At 40.8% G+C, this 17,817-nt stretch overlaps 1 protein-coding gene across 1 annotated transcript in view; it reads left to right on the top strand.

The window, feature by feature from the left end:
- Positions 1-200: 200 nt before the first annotated feature.
- Positions 201-17,817, top strand: part of LOC102214996 (transmembrane protein 132C) — a 281,137-nt gene continuing 263,520 nt past the window's right edge. Inside the window, exon 1 of the mRNA XM_013912144.1 lies at positions 201-1,021. Within this exon, the coding sequence (XP_013767598.1) occupies positions 940-1,021 (82 nt within the window). The 5' untranslated portion in view covers positions 201-939. The remainder of the gene's footprint in view (positions 1,022-17,817) is intronic.

Genomic DNA, 17,817 nt, shown 5'->3' with positions numbered 1-17,817 from the left:
GAAAAGAAAAAAGAAAAAATCTAAATAAAGTTCTATACACTCGATTGGTTACTTTACTGTCATTCAAATCTCCAAATCCCGCCCTTATCCCTCACCCTCCTCTGCCCCAGTCGCTGTTAGCCCCCCTTCTCCTCCTCTTCCTCCTCCTACCTCTGCCGGCTGGTGGAAGCTTCAGACCTCCTCTTCTGTCCTCTCCTCACTCCATCCCACGGACGAGTGTACACAGACTCTTAAGTTGAACCCAGACGCGCACACACAAGACAACACTTACAGCAAGAGGACGATAGTCGGAGGAAAGGTAGAGAGGGAAAAGAAAGGAGAGTGGACGGAGCTGCTGCCGAGCGAGCAAAATTTGGATTTTAATTTATTAAGCGAGCCCTAAATGACAGAGTTGTCTTTGCTTTTTACTGTTTCAAAGTCCACTGTGAAGTGCACTTTTTTTTTCGGGACTTCGTGTGACCCTCTGGTAATTTTTTAAAAACTTTGCAAGAAAGAAAACTGCGACAAAGGCAAAGAGAACAGCGCTTTAACCGTCAGTTTTAACCGTCCCGTATGGATAAATAAGGCAGAGAAGCGCACTGGTGGAAAAAAGCTCACTACGGGGAATTTCATTCATTCATCGGTTCTGGCTTGAAGGAGAGAGAGTTTTTTAGGGGGAGGCGGATTAAAAAAAGAAGCCAGCTTGCACCGGAATTGCCCATTGGGGGGTTCCTCTTTATTACTGACTGAAGAAGGATTTATAGTTTACTCCAAATCTCATCTGCTCGGTGTCTTAGGTCAAGCACAGCGGGAGCGCAGTTTGGTGAAAATGAGATTGATGGCACCAATGCGATAGTAATCTTTCTGTGGGAACAAAAGGAGAAAGAAATATAGAAATTAAAACATTGCCCTTTGAATCCTTATTGCGAACAGTCGTGGGGTTTTTTATCGACTGGAGGGATGGAGACGATCGGGAGAAAGGGAGGCGCGCCGTTGGGGTGTCGCCTCTGGAAGACGCTGCTTCTTCTTCTGCTGTGGAAAGGTAAGAAATGGAAGTGCGAACAAAAACTTGTTGCCAGCTTTACTTACTGTTATTTCATTGTTCTGGACTGGAAAACGGAATTTCCCGCTCGCTATTATTTATCTAGATATTTCATTTGTGGTGTCATCTTAGAAATGCGACATTATAGGCAAAACTGATAACTTTTGTAGTACTTACAACAAAGGCATACATTAGAATTGTATTTATATGAACTCTTTTTGTTAAAATGTTTCCTAGGGCGAGTAGATACCCCGAAGACGGTTAGAAATTGAACTATAACAGTGAGGTGAAGAGAAACCAAACACAAAACTTAGTTACCCAGCTTGCTATCCTGCAAGGAAACAATGTTAATAATAACTTAAGTGTCTTAGAAGTGTCACAGTGGACCAAGTTAAAGTAATTCACACCATTTTTGCTTTTTTACTGAGATGGTAACCAACGACAGGGGGTTATACCAACATCACGATACTTGCCTAGAAATTCCCAGAAAAGGCAATTTCTCGTCTCCTAAATAACAACCGAATAGCCAGTATTCACCTTGACGCCTCACGTATCCCCTCATGTGTGTAGAATAATAAGTAATTGAGTCCAAGCTCAAATGACAGATGCATTCTAACTGGTGCCACCTGAGACACGCGAACCCTGGCTAGTTGCTGACTTGCTCATGTGCCAGTTTGAGTTCTCTGAGAGGAAAGACCTGAGTGTTTCCTGGACAAAACTATACTTGCTTTTCTATAGTGGGGGGCGGGATCAGCACTGACTGTTTGCAAACATTTTCTGCTGCACACTTCAAACAAGCTCTAGAGGTTGTCCCTTGTTTGAAAAAAGAAAAAAAGATCTAAAGGATTTTTAATGACACGACGTCCCTCAAACGGAAAGAAAATCAACCCTTTTTCTTCTTTTAAAATGTACTCGAGTGTCGACGAACAGAGAAAACGACTAGTAATTGCCTTACTCGCCTATGTTAATTGAAGTTAAAAGAAGCTATAATAAGATTCTGTCTTTGTCGGGAATTGGACACATTAAGAAAGAAGAGAGCGGTTAATATCTCCATTATCCAGTTAAGTGAATAACTGACTTATTTGCAGAACTTAAAAGCCCCTTTTTATAAATCTGACCTGACTCGTAAAAACCACGACACTCCAGTTTAACTGGTCTTATAAGATCAACTGAATCCACATCGGGGGGTTCTTATCCACAGCGCCCGAAGTGCGCAAAGGATTTTCACTCTCGTGCTCAAGAGCACTTGTAAAATAGAGCTGAGATATTATTAATTTAGCTCAGGTAACACCACCTGACTCAGAGGAGGGAAAAAAGCAAGAAGCACAATCGGAACGAGGCTTTAGAATATTTTGCATTTAAAGCGTGGGCGCGATTTTACGCCTCCGTTTTAAAGACAAATGACAAATCATCGGCATTAGTATCACGTTTCCTATGAGTGTCTTCTGTGTTTGTGCGCGCGGTCGTATCTGTGTGTTTTAATCAGCTCCGATCACTCACGGCTCACTTAGCAGTTAACAGTGACTGCGTTGTGCGCTCCCGAGCACGGTGGTCGTTGTGCTCGCGGCGCAAGGCGCACGGACTGGAGATGGCGAAGGGTCGACGCGCCGGAAAACAGCTGTGTCCCGCAAAACGGCTGAGTAACCAAACACTGAAATTATCTAAAATATTTCTCCCCTCTTCTCCTGTAACATTCTCACTTCTTCTCTTAGTGGAATGAAACGCAAAATAGTGTAGGGACATGGACGGTCTGTGACTTTTGTCTGTACACATTGCTCTTTGACAGCTTTTCTGGTTTGGATGGTCGTCAGTATTGCTCCCCCCTCTCTCCCTTTCTCTCTCACTCTGTACAGGTTAAGGTCCGCTGCAGCTCGGCTGTGGTTGAACAGTTTTCATTGGGCACATGGGGAAATCTGGCTCTAATCGTGTAATAATAACACACCTAAGGCTGTTTAAAAAGCAAAAGATTAACCTTGCCTTCACTCTATCTCTTTCTGCCAGTGCATTCTGCCGTTTCAGTACACAGTCAAAGTGGTTCCTTGGTGCAAGTGTTCCCTGTTCATTTGTTGCTACATTGGCTGTGTCAGCCTATGCTTGCATTTACAGTAGGTGTATGTCTGTGCCCTCCATTAGTCACATAGGCCCTGAGTCATCTGCATTTGTGTGTATGCCGCTGTCTGTCATACAGTAGCTGCGATCTGTAATACTTCACAATATCCCACCTCCTCACTTCAGTCCCAGAATTAACAACTTTGAAAGACATTTTGTTCAGATGTGAGATAGTTTTCTGTTTTGTTCTAAGTATTACATGTCACATCACCTCCTAATTAGGGATATTTATTGTACCCCGATCTTCCAATATATCACCGTTTGTGTCACCCTTATGACTGGCATTTCTATTTTCATGTCACTCAGTTTCACTGTAATTACATCATTGTGGTATTTCATCATCCAGGTCATCTCTAGGATGACATTGTAGGCTTGTTCAAACACCAAGGATCTGACAAGTGCCAGTTCAGAGGCAAACAGTTTGTTCTGGAAGATTCAGAGGCTGAAAAGTCACTGGGGGTAATGTCTCAGGTCTGTAATCTTAGCAGGAGGTCATGGGTGGGTGGTTTAGAAGCCGTACACCCTCTCATGCAGTGAGATATGGCTGATATTTTCTTTTTTGGTACTTAGTTTGAAAGTTTTTAAAAAAATTTAGCTGCAAAAGCAACTGATGCAGTTTCACTGAATTAGTTTATGGTTTGTCGTAACCGTTTGTCGTAAAACTGAAACAGCTATGACAGATGAGCTGAGAAAAAAAATCCACTTCCAGTACCACTTTCCTATGAAATAACAGAAATTACTCTTCCTATGCACCGTTCATGAGTTTGGGATGTCAAATCAAAAACTCCTTTAAAAAAATCCTTATAATTTGGTTTTGTCGTCTATTCCTTACTGACTGATATTTGTACTAAAATAAGTTTACTGTAGATGTAATGTATCATACAAATGCACAATTATTATTACACCGAGTTTGTAACAGCCCCACACCAATAAAAATAAAAAGAATTTAATAAATATAAATATTTTAGTTGGTCTTTTTGAAACTCTTCAATATCAGTATATGCATAGGCCCTGGGTTATACTCTTGATGCGTATTGAAGGAATATGCTTGTTTCCAATTGCCAGACTGGGGCCATTTAAAAAGTGTAAATCAGGAAATCTCATCAGTCTCGCTCCACAGTTTCACAGACATTAATGACAGCGAACTGCTCCTTTCCAGCACTAGTCGCTGGAATAGCTATGTGGCAGATTGTACTTTATTTGTCAAAGATGGGAGGGGTGGGGGGGTGCACTGTTCAGTATATATATGTGTGTGTACATGTGTGTGTGTTTTGCCCAGTGTGTTTCACCCCATGTGCTTGAGCGTGTTTCGCGCTACACCGTTAACCTGTAGCAGAGTGTCAGCACTACGCACCATTACTCATGGAATACGGAGCATCAATAATTACTGACATAAAATCACTGACACATACACACACCTACATGCACAAACACATTTGTTTTACTATCCCTATGGGAACTCTAATTCCCCAGCATTCCCTACTGCCTTAATTCTAACCCCAACCTAACCACAAGCTAAACTACACCTTAAACCATTGAAACAGAATGGACCAGTCTGTCACAGAAGACACCAACACTGAGGTCCCCATAGTGACTCAGAGTCTGCATGGTTTGGTGTGCAGTCAGTGTAAAGACCTCACTTGCATATAAAAAAACAGTCACGGGACTTCTCACCTTGGCCTTTCTATATGCCGCCTTCACTCCCTGGGTTCTTTGTGTCTCATTGTTGGTTTCATTCACCGACTGAATCATTCAGGCACGCACTCGCATCACTCTTTGCTGTGCACACAGAGCCACTGTCACGCATATACAGCACATTCAAACACACCCGCACACAGAGGCTGCTTATTCTGTGAAAAACAAGCAACAGAGAAGATTGTAAATCAGAGAAGGGGCATTTCAGAGATAGGAAATGTGAACTTCTAACATTTACTCATGAAAGCAAAAGGGGATATGTGGAAGGGAAAGAAAGCGTGAGATGTGAGTGCTACTTCTAAACGCCACATTGTTAGAAAATCATGCCACTTCAGTTTGAGCCTTTTTCACTTTGCCTCTCTGTCATACACATATGCACATGCTCATATAGCCTTTTTGTCGTGGTGAAAGTGAGAGGGTAGAGCACACAGAGAGAGAGAGAGAGCACAGAGAAGGTCACACAGACACTGAAAAACAAAAAAAGGGGTGTATTCGATGGAGTGGACACGAGACACTCTCCACTGACTGCCTCCTTTTTCTCAGCATTCATGAGTTTAACTTTGTTTTTTTTGGAGGTGTCTTGCATGCTACAGATTTACTGAATCACTACAGGGCTGCTGGTGTCGTTCACTTGCCTGTCATCCGGAAAGTACAGAATCAGTCAATATAACAACGCATAGGATTTAATATATATATATTTTTTGCACTAGCAGAAAAGATTGTAGGGCTGAACATTAATCAAATGCCAGTTTGTGAAGCTGCTGAAACTTCAGACATACCGGGTGAAGGTTTTATTAATTCACTGTTTTGTTCCTTGAGTTGTCAGCAAAGACGTGTCACTAATATCTACATTTTATTTTCACCTTCTATTAGTTGTGAATATTTCTTACAATATATTGGGCCAACAATATTCAGCACCACACAAAAAATAGACAGACTTCTGCCAGCTGGCAGGTTCAAGTGTTATTCATCTTGTCATGTTTCCAGCATGAAACAAAAGCGAAAAGCTTAAGAAAATTTGAATACTTGATGCCCTTTAAGCTTATTTTTCTTTTCCCTTTTGAACCTGATTTTATCACCATTCATTAATATTTTGTTAATTATCCAAAGCCTAGAATGTTACTGAAGTGTGTAGGTTTGTTTTGTTTTCCTGTTTTCATCTTTATGCCTTTCACAAAAATCTTTCATTTGTTGGAGTTCGAGAGCATCATCTCTCTTCAGCGAAGAAAGTGACAGACAGGGAGATAGGATCTTACCTTGTGAGTGTATTCACCTTTTGTGTCACTTCATTCTGTATCAGCAAATCTCACCAAGAAGGATGCAAAGGGTATAGATATTTACACCTATCACTTACACGCACATGGCCACACACAATAAGACGCACATTGTTTTTACGTTAGGCTTCTTGGTTACAGTATCTGTCTACCTGTCCGGTTCTCTTGAACTTCAAATTTGGGAGAACTGTTTAATAGGACCAGAAGAACAGACTGATTTCTCAGAGATACAAGTGGTCAAAGGGTTTGAGAACACAATATATGAAGAATAATGTGAAAAAACATCACAAAACATTTTTATATCCAAAAAGGAGTCATTAGAGTTTCTCTCTAATGTACACAGATCCAACAGAATGTCTTATTACAAATAGAGTATCGCTGCCAAGATCAGCACTAGAAAATACCTTAAATACAATTTCTTCCTCAGTGTAACTCAAAGCACTGTCACGGCCGAGGCCGCCTCAAAAGGGAAAGGACTCAAATGCTGGGCGCCGAACAGCACGTAAGTAGTTTCAGTGACAACGTTTATTTTCTCAGTAAGTGTTCACAATCAGGAAACTGGAATGTGAGTTTAACAAGTGCTAAATGCCACAATTAAACCAAAGGGGTTTTAAGCAGCCTGGGCTAAGTAAGCAATCTGGTCGTTGGTCAGTGGAAACAACAGTTCCGGGGATTGGGCTGGAGGGAGAGTCAAACTGGGTCCGGGGCAAGGGTCAGAGTCACTGTAAATAGAGTACAGACGTTCAGATATGGTTCGGGAGAAATACGGGCAAGCTAGTCGTTCTGAATTTTCCTTAGTACTGCGTACTTGCTGTGGGTGGTCTGTAGTGGCATGAAGGGGTAAGTGGTCCGAAATACCTGGCGTTGAGGCAGGGAGGCAGGCAGGTGAGTTGGGTGAACAGCCCGTGGGACTGTCAGGAGGTCCAGCGTCCGGATCGGAGCTCTTCGGCGGAGATTTGTGTCTGGCAACTTGGTGCGTGGCTATGAAAGAAAACACATGATGAGACAAGGTAGTTTTCAAGAAGTGTGCGAAATCATAGTGGTGGCCTGCACTAACTAGGGTTAGCTGAGAATCTGGCGAAGAGAGGTTGAGTGCGCTGGCCTTATGAGTCCCCAGCTTCATTACCCACAGGTGCGAGCAATCAGCAGAACACAGAGGCCCCTCCCAGGGGTGGAGATGCCGGCTCGGAGGGAGACACACTAGCACACATCCGGACCATGACAAGCATCATCTCTCTTCACATTAATATTTGTGTACTGTATGTGTCAGAGATGTCATACTTTGGTAGGCTGCAGAGAGAACGATGAAATTACTAAGACTAATTAGTGTCATAGCTTAGAAGGAAATTCTTAGAGCATGTTATTTCAGTTATTTGAATCAATGTACATTTATAATTAAATTTACAGCCTCTTAGTTTGTAGTTTCATGCATTAATGTTAGAAAGAGTATAGTGCAATCTCATTGTTAGTATATCTATCTTTTTTTATAGCTTGTCTATTTTAATGTGAATGATAGGTAAATTCATGTAATGCCAGAGATTTGCTGATTGTATTTCACAAAACCCTTGCTTCAAACCTGCTTGAATTCACTCAGGATCAGTGCTTTCAGTTCAACTTTGGGAGACAGACACACACTCTGCTTTTAAGATTATGCTTGAGAATGTTGTTTTTGATAAAGTGTATAGTTAGAGAGGAATTGTGTGACTCTGGAACATCCTTTTGTTATGCCTCTGTTGGATAAGGCTGGCGGGGAACACCATGATGCACTGAACTTGTTCTTACTTTTACTTCCTTTTTTAAAATCCTCATGTAATTATATACCACCACTGCATGTTAACTTTCATTTACTCTCTTCCATAGTGTGTGTTGTGTTTTCTCCTCTTTACTCTAACCCCCCAACTAATTGTGGCACATGGCTGTCCCTCCCTGACCCTGGTTCTACTGGAGGTTAAAAGGGAGTTCGTCCTTTCCATTGTAGCCAAGTGTTTGCTCATAGAGGATATTCTGATCGTTGGGTTTTACATTGTTGGTTTTTTTTCTGTAATATTGCATTATCTCTGTCCGACAATAAAACATCAACTGGAGGTAGCTGTTGTTGTGAATTAGTGCTGTATAAATAAAGTTGAGGCTTACATTCATTAAGGTCCTATAATTAAAAAATGGTTGAAACAAAGTGTTATGGCCCTGGGCCTCGGAGGAAGTGAGATCGCCCTTTTCCCTCCAAGCAAGTCCAAGAGTGCCAGGACTCTCCGACGACTGGCTAGCGGGAGACTTGTGCCAGCCCCTGTCCATGCAGATGGCACTGTCTCAACCCACATAGGCGATTGGCTGCCTGGGAATCCTGTGAACGTGCTCACCTGCCACTACAAAAGACTGGAAATCCTTCACTCAGGGCGGCTGCTTTGGAGACTGTGCAGCTTGCCCTTTCTGCTTCCCTCTGTGAACCGTGCTTGCTCAGCTCTGTTCATAGTGGTGAACTTTGCGGGTTACCCCGGTGTATGGTTGAGCTTAACCTGTTTAGAGTTGTCATTTTTTTTACTCAGCTGTGTTTGCCTATTGAGTTAATTGGTTGCCCAGTGGCATGTTGAACACAGCCCTGTCGGTTTTCTGTTTATAGTTTGTAATAAACCTTTTTTTTTTTTAAAAACTGACTCCACTCAGGGTGACCTTGTTTGTGTTCGTCTCCTTAGTTATGTTTTTGGCTTTTGAGCCGGGTCGTAACACAAAGTTATGTAATATGTACATGTAATATGTATGTAGATACTATACTTGACACTGCAGCAAAATAATTTCAAAATTCTCCACCATATGTGTGTTTAAAGAATAAACTTTAAAAGCTCAGAAGGGCTTATTGGATGGTTAAAGAGTTTCTGACGCATCCTTTCCTCACACCAGTATTCAATATTACATTAGTTAAATTAAGAAAGAAAGATTGCTTTTCTTCTTTATGCATCTATTTCTGTTTTATCAACAGCAAAACAACTAATGCAGGTGTTCCACCTGTTTTCCCTATACGTAAATGATACTGCTAGTATGTGACGGCACGTCAAGTCACTCTTGGCCTCAGTGTGGCTGTTTGAATCAGCTAAAATACATTTAGCTTCCAATGTGGCTGGGAAACACTTCATCAAAAGTAGTTCTTTTCTAGCGTAACCAGTCAGTGTGATGACTCATACAAAACAGCAGACCATTTCAAAGGAAACACTGATGGAAATAGCTGTGTGGGAAATGAAAAGAGAGTGAGAAGTTAAAATCCTTTGCACAACTTACTGATTGTCCCCTCAGAAAGTTGAAAAAAAGGAAAGATCAGAACCAGACCTCTTAAATCTGGCTTCTGAGATGTGTCTGTGTGTGTGTGTATATACATTTAGAAGGTAAACGCTGAAAGTAATACTGCTAAATTGAACTGGAGAAGGAATAAAAATTTAGGATTTGTTTAATGAAAACACATTACGTGTTTTTTTTTCTACTGATTTTTTGTACTGATAGAATACAGATCATCACCCATTCACCAAATCTTGAGGACTTATGTAATTGATTTTATTTGTCACAAGTTTTAAGCATCCGCTCTGTAAATTCAGCTCTGGACTTTGTATCGTCATTGGTAAATTCTGCTCTGTTTACATTTTTGCTATTAATAGAATCCACTCCAACACTTATTGAAAGTCAGTTAATGAGCCTAAGTAGTTTTGAATAGTCCAACTTCCTCTGCAGAGGCCAGTGTGTGCTTGGTGAGCCTGCATTTCTGTGTATGCTCTGTGACCATGAGACGGCATGGGTTTCAAAGGCCTGTCGAGAGGTTTAAGGGTCTTGCTAATGAGCAAGTCATTTTCCCTCAGATTAGCATGAATAGCTGGACTAATTTTGTGTGTGCATTCCTGCGTGCATGTCTGTTTGTGTGTATGTGTGCGACAACTAGTGTAGGTCTGGAAGTCATGTCTTGGGGTTTAAGGTTGAACTAATCAGCAACACATTTCCCCCTGCATTAGCTTCACTTGGCTGATTAGCTGCACACTCTGAGTGTGAAAATGTGCACATAAGAGAAGCTGGCTGATCATTATCCCCATGACACAATGACTCAGAGCAATCTAACAATGGATTAACATTAGCTCTCATTTCTCTCATTGAATTTTGATTGAATGTAATTCATTGGTATGTGCTGTATGCGTGTTTGGGGCTTTGAAGGAAATTAAGTGCTAAAGTATGATAAATACGAGCAGCCGAACAGGTAGCCTTTCATTTCTCCGTTACGCTGACTGCAGCTCATAGAATACAATCACGATATGACAAATTTGGTATGTCTTGAAGTACACTGGCATTCTAGGTTCTTTTAACTGCAATGATTCAGATGTGTGGCGTGCAGAGTTTGTCCTGTGTGTGTGTGCTTCTTTGTAAAAATCTACTCCACAAATGCGCCTAAGAAGTGTAGCTAATGCTAGCTGATCACTGCTTAATAATTAAATGAAAACATGACTTGAATTAGTTGCTTGCTTTGACATAATCCCTATATTAGTAACATAAATAGCAGGATGTCTGATCGCTGCTAAAGATAACATAAACTTCAGTGGGCTGATACCGAGGGAGCTCCTCCAGAGAGGTTTCTCACTGAGATGTCATTGCAGATCATCCATTGGTCGTTTAAGCGGGAGGGGGTTGCGGTTGCTGTGGTTGCCACATTTTGAGCCATTGCGCCGAAGTAAAGTTTTTCAACCCTTGGGAGTGCTCTAATGGCCTTCGTCTGTTGCCTGTCTTGCCTGTTAAAAAGCTGGCTGTCTAACTGTTGTGAAAGTGTAACAGAAAAAAGTTTTAACCAATGCTAGAATTCCTTGGTTCCCTCGTAAAGCACCCCCAAAGTGTGACGTAGATTGGATTGCTGAGATCTCATGAAAAGAAAAGGTAGAGAAACACAAACAGACACATTACGTTATAAATCATGTGGCATCAGAGCCTTTGCTTTACCGTTTGCAATACCGTCTCTGTGAGTTCTCTGGGAGCATTTGCAAACGGTAAATAACATTGCAAGTCAATAATCTGGATTGCTTATCAGTTTATTTTACTCCATGTTTTTGAATGAAGCATTGTTTAAGTAATTAACAAGCTGGAATTGATAGACATTTTATTGACTATGTTATAATGTTTACTAATTTCAAATTTCATACTGTGTTAAAAGCTCCTTCATGCTACTACTTTAGAAGGCAAACTGAAATGAAAAAGTGTTGAAATCAAGACCTTAACTGTGTGTTTTATGTTTGCATTCCTTCTGTGTTTCTGCTTTCAATCAGAAAGCTGTATGTAGTTTTTCTTTGCAGCACTTTTGCAGCACCGTGCCACTACTAAAACAACATTTACCTTAGGGAGCAATAACGTTTTTCTAGAAATAACTTTTTTCATAAGGCAGGCAAGAAGCAGTACAATAATTTTTGTTTTTCTCTTTTACTTTCCTTCCAACATCCAGTCTGTAAATCCATCATTCTTTCGTAGTCGCCTCTCAGTTTGTCAGATTTCTGCTTCGCCTCTGCAGTCCTCTGCTGTATTACTTATTCTAGTGATTGATTTCCTATCGCTTTTTCCTTCACTGAAGTGGTAGTATTTAGCTGGTGGTCTGCTACAGGCCCGAGTCTTTTGATGGCTAATCGTTTATTTATGTTCTTTCATCACAGCATTAATTTTCTGACAAACATCTGAGGAGCAATAATAGGAGTTTAATGGGGCAATACTTACATGAGGGGAAGAGACAAATTTCCCTGACTTCCTTGCTCTTTTTCATCTTTGCATTCTGTTTCTTCGCAGGCTTTAAAGTGCAATTTTTGCTCATTTAAACATTTCCATAAGGTCATCAATCACTCTAACATTTTATCTTTTGGTTTCTTTCTATCTTTTGCTGCAGCCGTCTTAGATTTCTCCTGCCTTTGTCACATTCATCTTTTTTACTTACTCTCTTCCACTGCATTTTCCGTCATTACTGTTCTCTATTTCTTATCTTTCTCACTCCATCACATCATCTTTTGCTTCTGAGTTTTAGACATCATCTCCCCTTTTCTGCACCTTTTTGTCCCACCTTCTTTTTCACACTTTTGCACTTTTTTTTCTCGCGCTGTCTCCTGTCAATATTTTCCCTAGTGTCACCCTTTTTTTCTCCTGTTCTCTTTCTCCCTCCCTCTCCAGTTCTATATCTCCCTTTTTGAGTACCTCTTAACCAGTCCTTTGAGAGTGTGTGAGCTGCTCGGCCTAAATGATTTTCTATTACCGCCGCTTGTTAACAGTGCTCTATTTGATAAAGCTAATGAAATTGAAAACTTTCATCCAAGCCAAATTGATTTTGAACCTGAAACTGCATGTGGTGGGGAAAAAAACCCTAGAAAGTGAGAAAGCAAGTGCATTGTGTTAGTGGAGCATGACAATCACTTTAGAGAGGGCACAGAAATCAATTAGCCTGTCTGTTGTTTTACTCTTGTCCTTGGGGAGACTAAAAGACCAAAAAGCGCCATCTTCAGCTGTGTGTTTGTGTATAAAACCAAGAACAGTGCTGCAGGTTTGACAGAGATTGAGAGAGTGTGTTGTTTTGTGCTTAAAGGGGTAATTCAATGAGCTTAAACATATGAACTGGGCTAATACGTTTGGATTCCATTTTACTCTTTAGGCTCCACATCCAGACAGTCGACCAAGAGGTGACTGGTAATCCAAAGTATTCTAAACAGCAGTGATTTGAAGTTGCAATTTTAATTAAAGGCATGAAAATTATAGTTGTGAAACCGTGATTAGATGGATCACATCCATTAGCTGGTGTTTAGCTCAATTCATCTAGGATATAGAGCACCCCAACCGGTCGCAGCAGATGGCCGCCCCTCCCTGAGCCTGGTTCTGCCGGAGGTTTCTTCCTGTTAAAAGGGAGTTTTTCCTTCCCACTGTTGCCAAAGTGCTTGCTCATAGGGGGTCATATGATTGTTGGGTTTTTTTCTCTGTATCTATGAAGCGCCTTGAGGCGACTTATGTTGTGATTTGGCGCTATATAAATAAAATTGAATTGAATTGAATTGAATTGAACCAGTTGGCAACAACATCCTCGTAATCCTTAAATGTTTGGAGACTGCGTGAATGTTCAACACCTGAATCAGCTACATCATAGTCACTGACAGATGAACTAAATAACATTAATCATCTTGTTAAATGCATAGCAATGTTCTTCATGAAAACCTGGTGATTCACAGACATGTTATTTGACATGTATCACCAGCCCTCGTTGTTGCAAACCAAGCTCCCTCCAGTGGCAACAGCAGTCTTCGACAGTATCAGTTTCCCACATTAGGATAATGTTCCATTAAAAAATCTTTAATAATAGAACAAAGAGACGAAGACTTTCACTTCCAAACTCTCCAGATCTCACTTGAAAAAATTGCCAAAAAAAGGACAGCATAACCCCCTAAACCCCAAATTGTTTGCTGAACACATCCCAGTTCTAGAAACCACAAGAGATCCCTGGAAACCCAGTGTCCACACCCTGATGGGACAGAGTTGTTTTGACCTTTTAATGGGAATCCACTAAATAGATGTTTTTGAAAGTTATGTCTGATAGGTACATTGTCCTCCTGTGCCTATCCAGTCTCTCTTCCTGCATGACTGTGAATTGTTCCTTTACATCCTCCACATAAAATGGTAAATAGCACTTTATGCGGAATGGCAAATGCCATAAGGCTGCCTCACCAGCTCGTGGGCCTGTAGCTGGCATGTCAACGGCTGTCTCAGCTGTATCGGGTGGGGAAATGTGCTCGTTAAACTGATAGATAACAGACTTACTTGAAATGTCTCTCTATAATTAGTTGTTCACCGCAGTTGAAAGTGTTCTTCTTACCAAATTTTCACACCAGGGGACTAATCAAGGAGATTCAAGGTTGTCACTAATCAAGGACAATCAAATTTGTATTCTTTTGTTATAAAGAATTTCCCCTTTTACTGTAGGTCATCATCGGAGCTAAAAAGAGCATGAGGCACAAAGTGAGTAAAATATCAAATTAGACATTCAAATGAAATGTCAATGTAAGTGATTATGTGCGTGCTTGTCTGTTTGTGCTGATAGCTTTTGCACAGCTCCTTACAGCCTGTGTGTGATTGCACAAACATTTTTTAATAAGTTTGTGTTCACAGGTGTTTATTTCTTTATTTGTTATTGTACGTAGAGTTAGAATGTGTGGCTCAGGGCGGCTGCAAACACTTGATGGGATTAGCTACAGTCTGAGAAAAAGGGAGGGAGAGAGAAGTAAAGGGGGACATTAAAAGGCCGGGCCAGGCCATGATCTGGGCGCTGTGAAAAAATAGGACGCAGAGATGAAGAGAGTGAGTGAGAGAGAAATGAAAAGAGGATGAAAATCTAGCAGTGTGAAATAAGAGTTTTAGGGGGGAAGAGAGTAAGATTGGAGTTAGATGAGGTGAGAAGAACAGAAAAGCAGTAAATAAGTGGAGAAAGAAGGAGGATTGTAAGTTGAAGTTGAAATAACAAACAAATTATGGGTCACAGAAAAGGGGGAAAACAGATGGAGCAGAGGTTAAAGAAACAAGGAGATGAACATACCTGGAAAACAAAGGGATAGAAGATGTGTTTGTTGAAGAAAAAGCTGTGGTTTGAGTGCGAGGGACAGCAAGATATTTAATATTTCATTCAGTGTTTCTCTTAGCCTGTAGGCCAGCTTTACTGTGGAGATTTTCACTATTTACAAAACTCCCAGTGGCTTCAGGACTCCATCTGCATAATGTTTAACATGATCAACTCGGCTGCACTCTGCCTGTCAAAGAGAGACGTTGTAAGGACTTTGGGCATCAATCCCTAAGGCCTACTAGGCTAGGGAGAGGGATTCAGAGATGGAGTAGTGGCAAGACTACACAGAGTAATTGAATAAAAAAGCTCATAAATTAAAAGTTACCCAAATGAGACTCCAGCTTTGTATTTCGTATGTACCTGTTCTTTTTAGAACATTAGCTGAACTCTGTCTTAATTTAACAATTTCTTACTGAAGCAAAAGATTACAGTTACTTGTGCATTAGCTATGATTGACAGAGCAGCCTACATGCTAATCAAGATGCAAACAAATGGCAGTGGTTTTGCTAAAAAATCGCTGCATGAAAATTACTTAGACCAGAACACTGACATCTCAGTGAGATTTGGCATCAGGCTGCGCTTAAGAAATGAACAATTAAAGCCGCATCTGTTGAAGATCACAGTGACAGCTTAGTGATTACAGACAGTGACTCACTAAAAGAGACTATACTTAGTGAATACTACACAGTCCTAGAAAATGTCTTTTTCAGGCTTTCTGGAGAGAATTATAAACCACCAATCTGACCTTTTTTATTTTCCTATTGTTTCAACCTCACATGAATTTCAGTTTCCTCGTTGTTTTAATTTCCTTATGTTGTTAAAGTTCTGAAATTTCTTTCTACTGCTTGTTGCTTGTTAAACTTTTAACTTTAATACGGGTTTTTCTGCCAGTCTTTTAGCATTCAGCCTTTTCTATTTGTTTGGATAAATTATGCACTGGACTTCAAGAAAGTGACAGTGACTAAATTAAAGGGAGAACTTCAATGTCCACCCTTTTTCTCTTCAGGCTTGCGTTAATTAACAACGGGTTTTCATAGTACTGATAAAAATTAAGTCTGGGTAGCATTATTTTTCCTTCTAAGTGTATTTAATCTTGTAAATTAGAGGTATACATAACTAATTTTCAGGTATTGTGGTCGAATTTTCAGGCATAAATGAGATAATGAGATAATATGAAGGAGACGCAATAAAAAAAATTTTTTGTAACTGTCTTGCTCAGTCATTTCTGTAGTTGGACTTGCTTTTTTGTGTGTATTCTAATATAGGGGTACAATTATAGAAAGTGTCAACAGGCACAATTTTCTTTGAATTCTTCATGAAACGATGGGTTGGAATGCCACTCTGGCCCCTTTCCCTGAAACACAGTTGAGTTTGAGCAAAATCAATTAATACGTTTCTATTGAGGGCTATCCAAAGTAATTGTTACCAGCTTTCATTTCTTTTCAATTTTTGTTTTTACCTAAATGGATGCCATTCGAAATGTCTGATCATTCATTCTCTACTCTACTGGTGGGCTTTATGTCTTCTTTCTTTATTTGGAAATAACAGTGTGGCTTTTGGTTGTTTGGCTGTTAGGAGTTTCTTTAATATATTCAAAGGCCTTGTTGACCTTGTGGGAGCTTCTCTCTCTGTGTGTGTATGTGTGTGTCTATTGTTTGCTCTTTTAAAAGCATGGATTACCTTATTTGAATCCCAAGTCCCCATAGACAGTGTGTGAGTGGTTTTACCCTGAGTAAACTTCCTGTGTGTAAAGGAAATGTCTTCAATACATTGACCAGCTCTTTGGTCTCTTGACTACTGAGCAAATGTGTGCGCAGCATGTTTGGAAGGAAGTTGTGTGTTTGTGAGTGTGTTTGCTTTTCAAAGCTGTGTGTATGTGTGTCGGTGTCTCTTTTAAACCAACATTGCTGTGTGCTTAGTGGGAGTCTTTTCAGGACTTTCAGACTCCACTATTTGCTCAAGAGGGAGGAAGCGATTAGCACTGCCCGTTAACAAACCTCTTAACGAACCCCACTAATGAAACCTGAGGGCAGCTCTGGGACAGCCTCGGCATACCACCGTAATTAGACTGGCAAATAAGAGCTCGTTATGCAAACGAGTTAAAGTTAATCTGCATACCTTTACCTGAGACACTTGTGTTACACTGACAAATGTTTACCCAAAGGCACCGAGGAGAAAAAGAAGAGGGAGGGAAGAGTGGTGGGAGAAAAGGTGAGAGGATACGGAGGTCACAGGGATTACATAACAAACACGTTCAATGTACAATCGAGGATATGTTGGGGGAAGCCATTTTGGAAAACAGTGGGGGAATTGCTAAGGAGTGAACGGCAGCTTGGGAGAGGGCAGAAGTTAGGAGAAAATAAATAAGTCTGTTTTCTATACTGCCAATTTATTGCTATCTCAAGTAATGAACTGTTTATACAAAGATCGCTTGTGGTTAATAGCTTACTCAAATTCCCAAAAGAGCAGTTGTGTGGTTCTAGGTGACCAAATAATAAATGGCCGAACAACTTTACATAAATTTCACACATTATGCAGCGCTGTATTACATAAGCTTGGACTGAAACTTAGTTCAGACTCCATCCTGTCCTGTATTGGGTTGATCTATGTTGTGCTTTGAGGCATGCAGGACTTGTTGTGATTGGTTCTTGGCTGAAGTGCGCATTGTCCTGGCAGCGGTCTCTGGGGTTGATGGGTTTGACCTCTGCATGGCAGCAGGGTTCCTGATGGATCACTCGCTAAAGCCAATGCACACAAGACTGCTGTGGATTAGACACACTGTATAATGTTCCATGAGTGTGGCCATCTGCTTCTGTGTATGGAAGTTAACTGAGAGTGTGTTCATGTCATCTGATACAAGATATATTTGAGGCCGTTTTTGTGAAATAGTTTAGTCTGTTCCAAAAGGTATAAACAGTGACGACCATGGTGCGTGAGATAGTATGGTTGGTGCGAATTTCTGCCCATTTGTGTGTATGTGTGTGTACTTGTGCATTTGCTCATTAGTGCAGTGGTTCAGAGGCGATTACTTATCGTCATGTTGCCCAGCCTGCTGAGTTGTGGCACAGTCAGCAGCCATCTTTATTCCTCTCTTTGTCTCTCTGTCTCTCTGTCTCTCTCTCTCTCTC

Source organism: Pundamilia nyererei, unplaced genomic scaffold (assembly GCF_000239375.1).
Source record: "Pundamilia nyererei isolate P.nyererei 1_Seehausen unplaced genomic scaffold, PunNye1.0 scaffold00082, whole genome shotgun sequence".
NCBI lineage: Eukaryota > Metazoa > Chordata > Actinopteri > Cichliformes > Cichlidae > Pundamilia > Pundamilia nyererei.
Note: the sequence above shows the minus strand (reverse complement) of the source record. Positions and strands in the feature narration are given on the sequence as shown.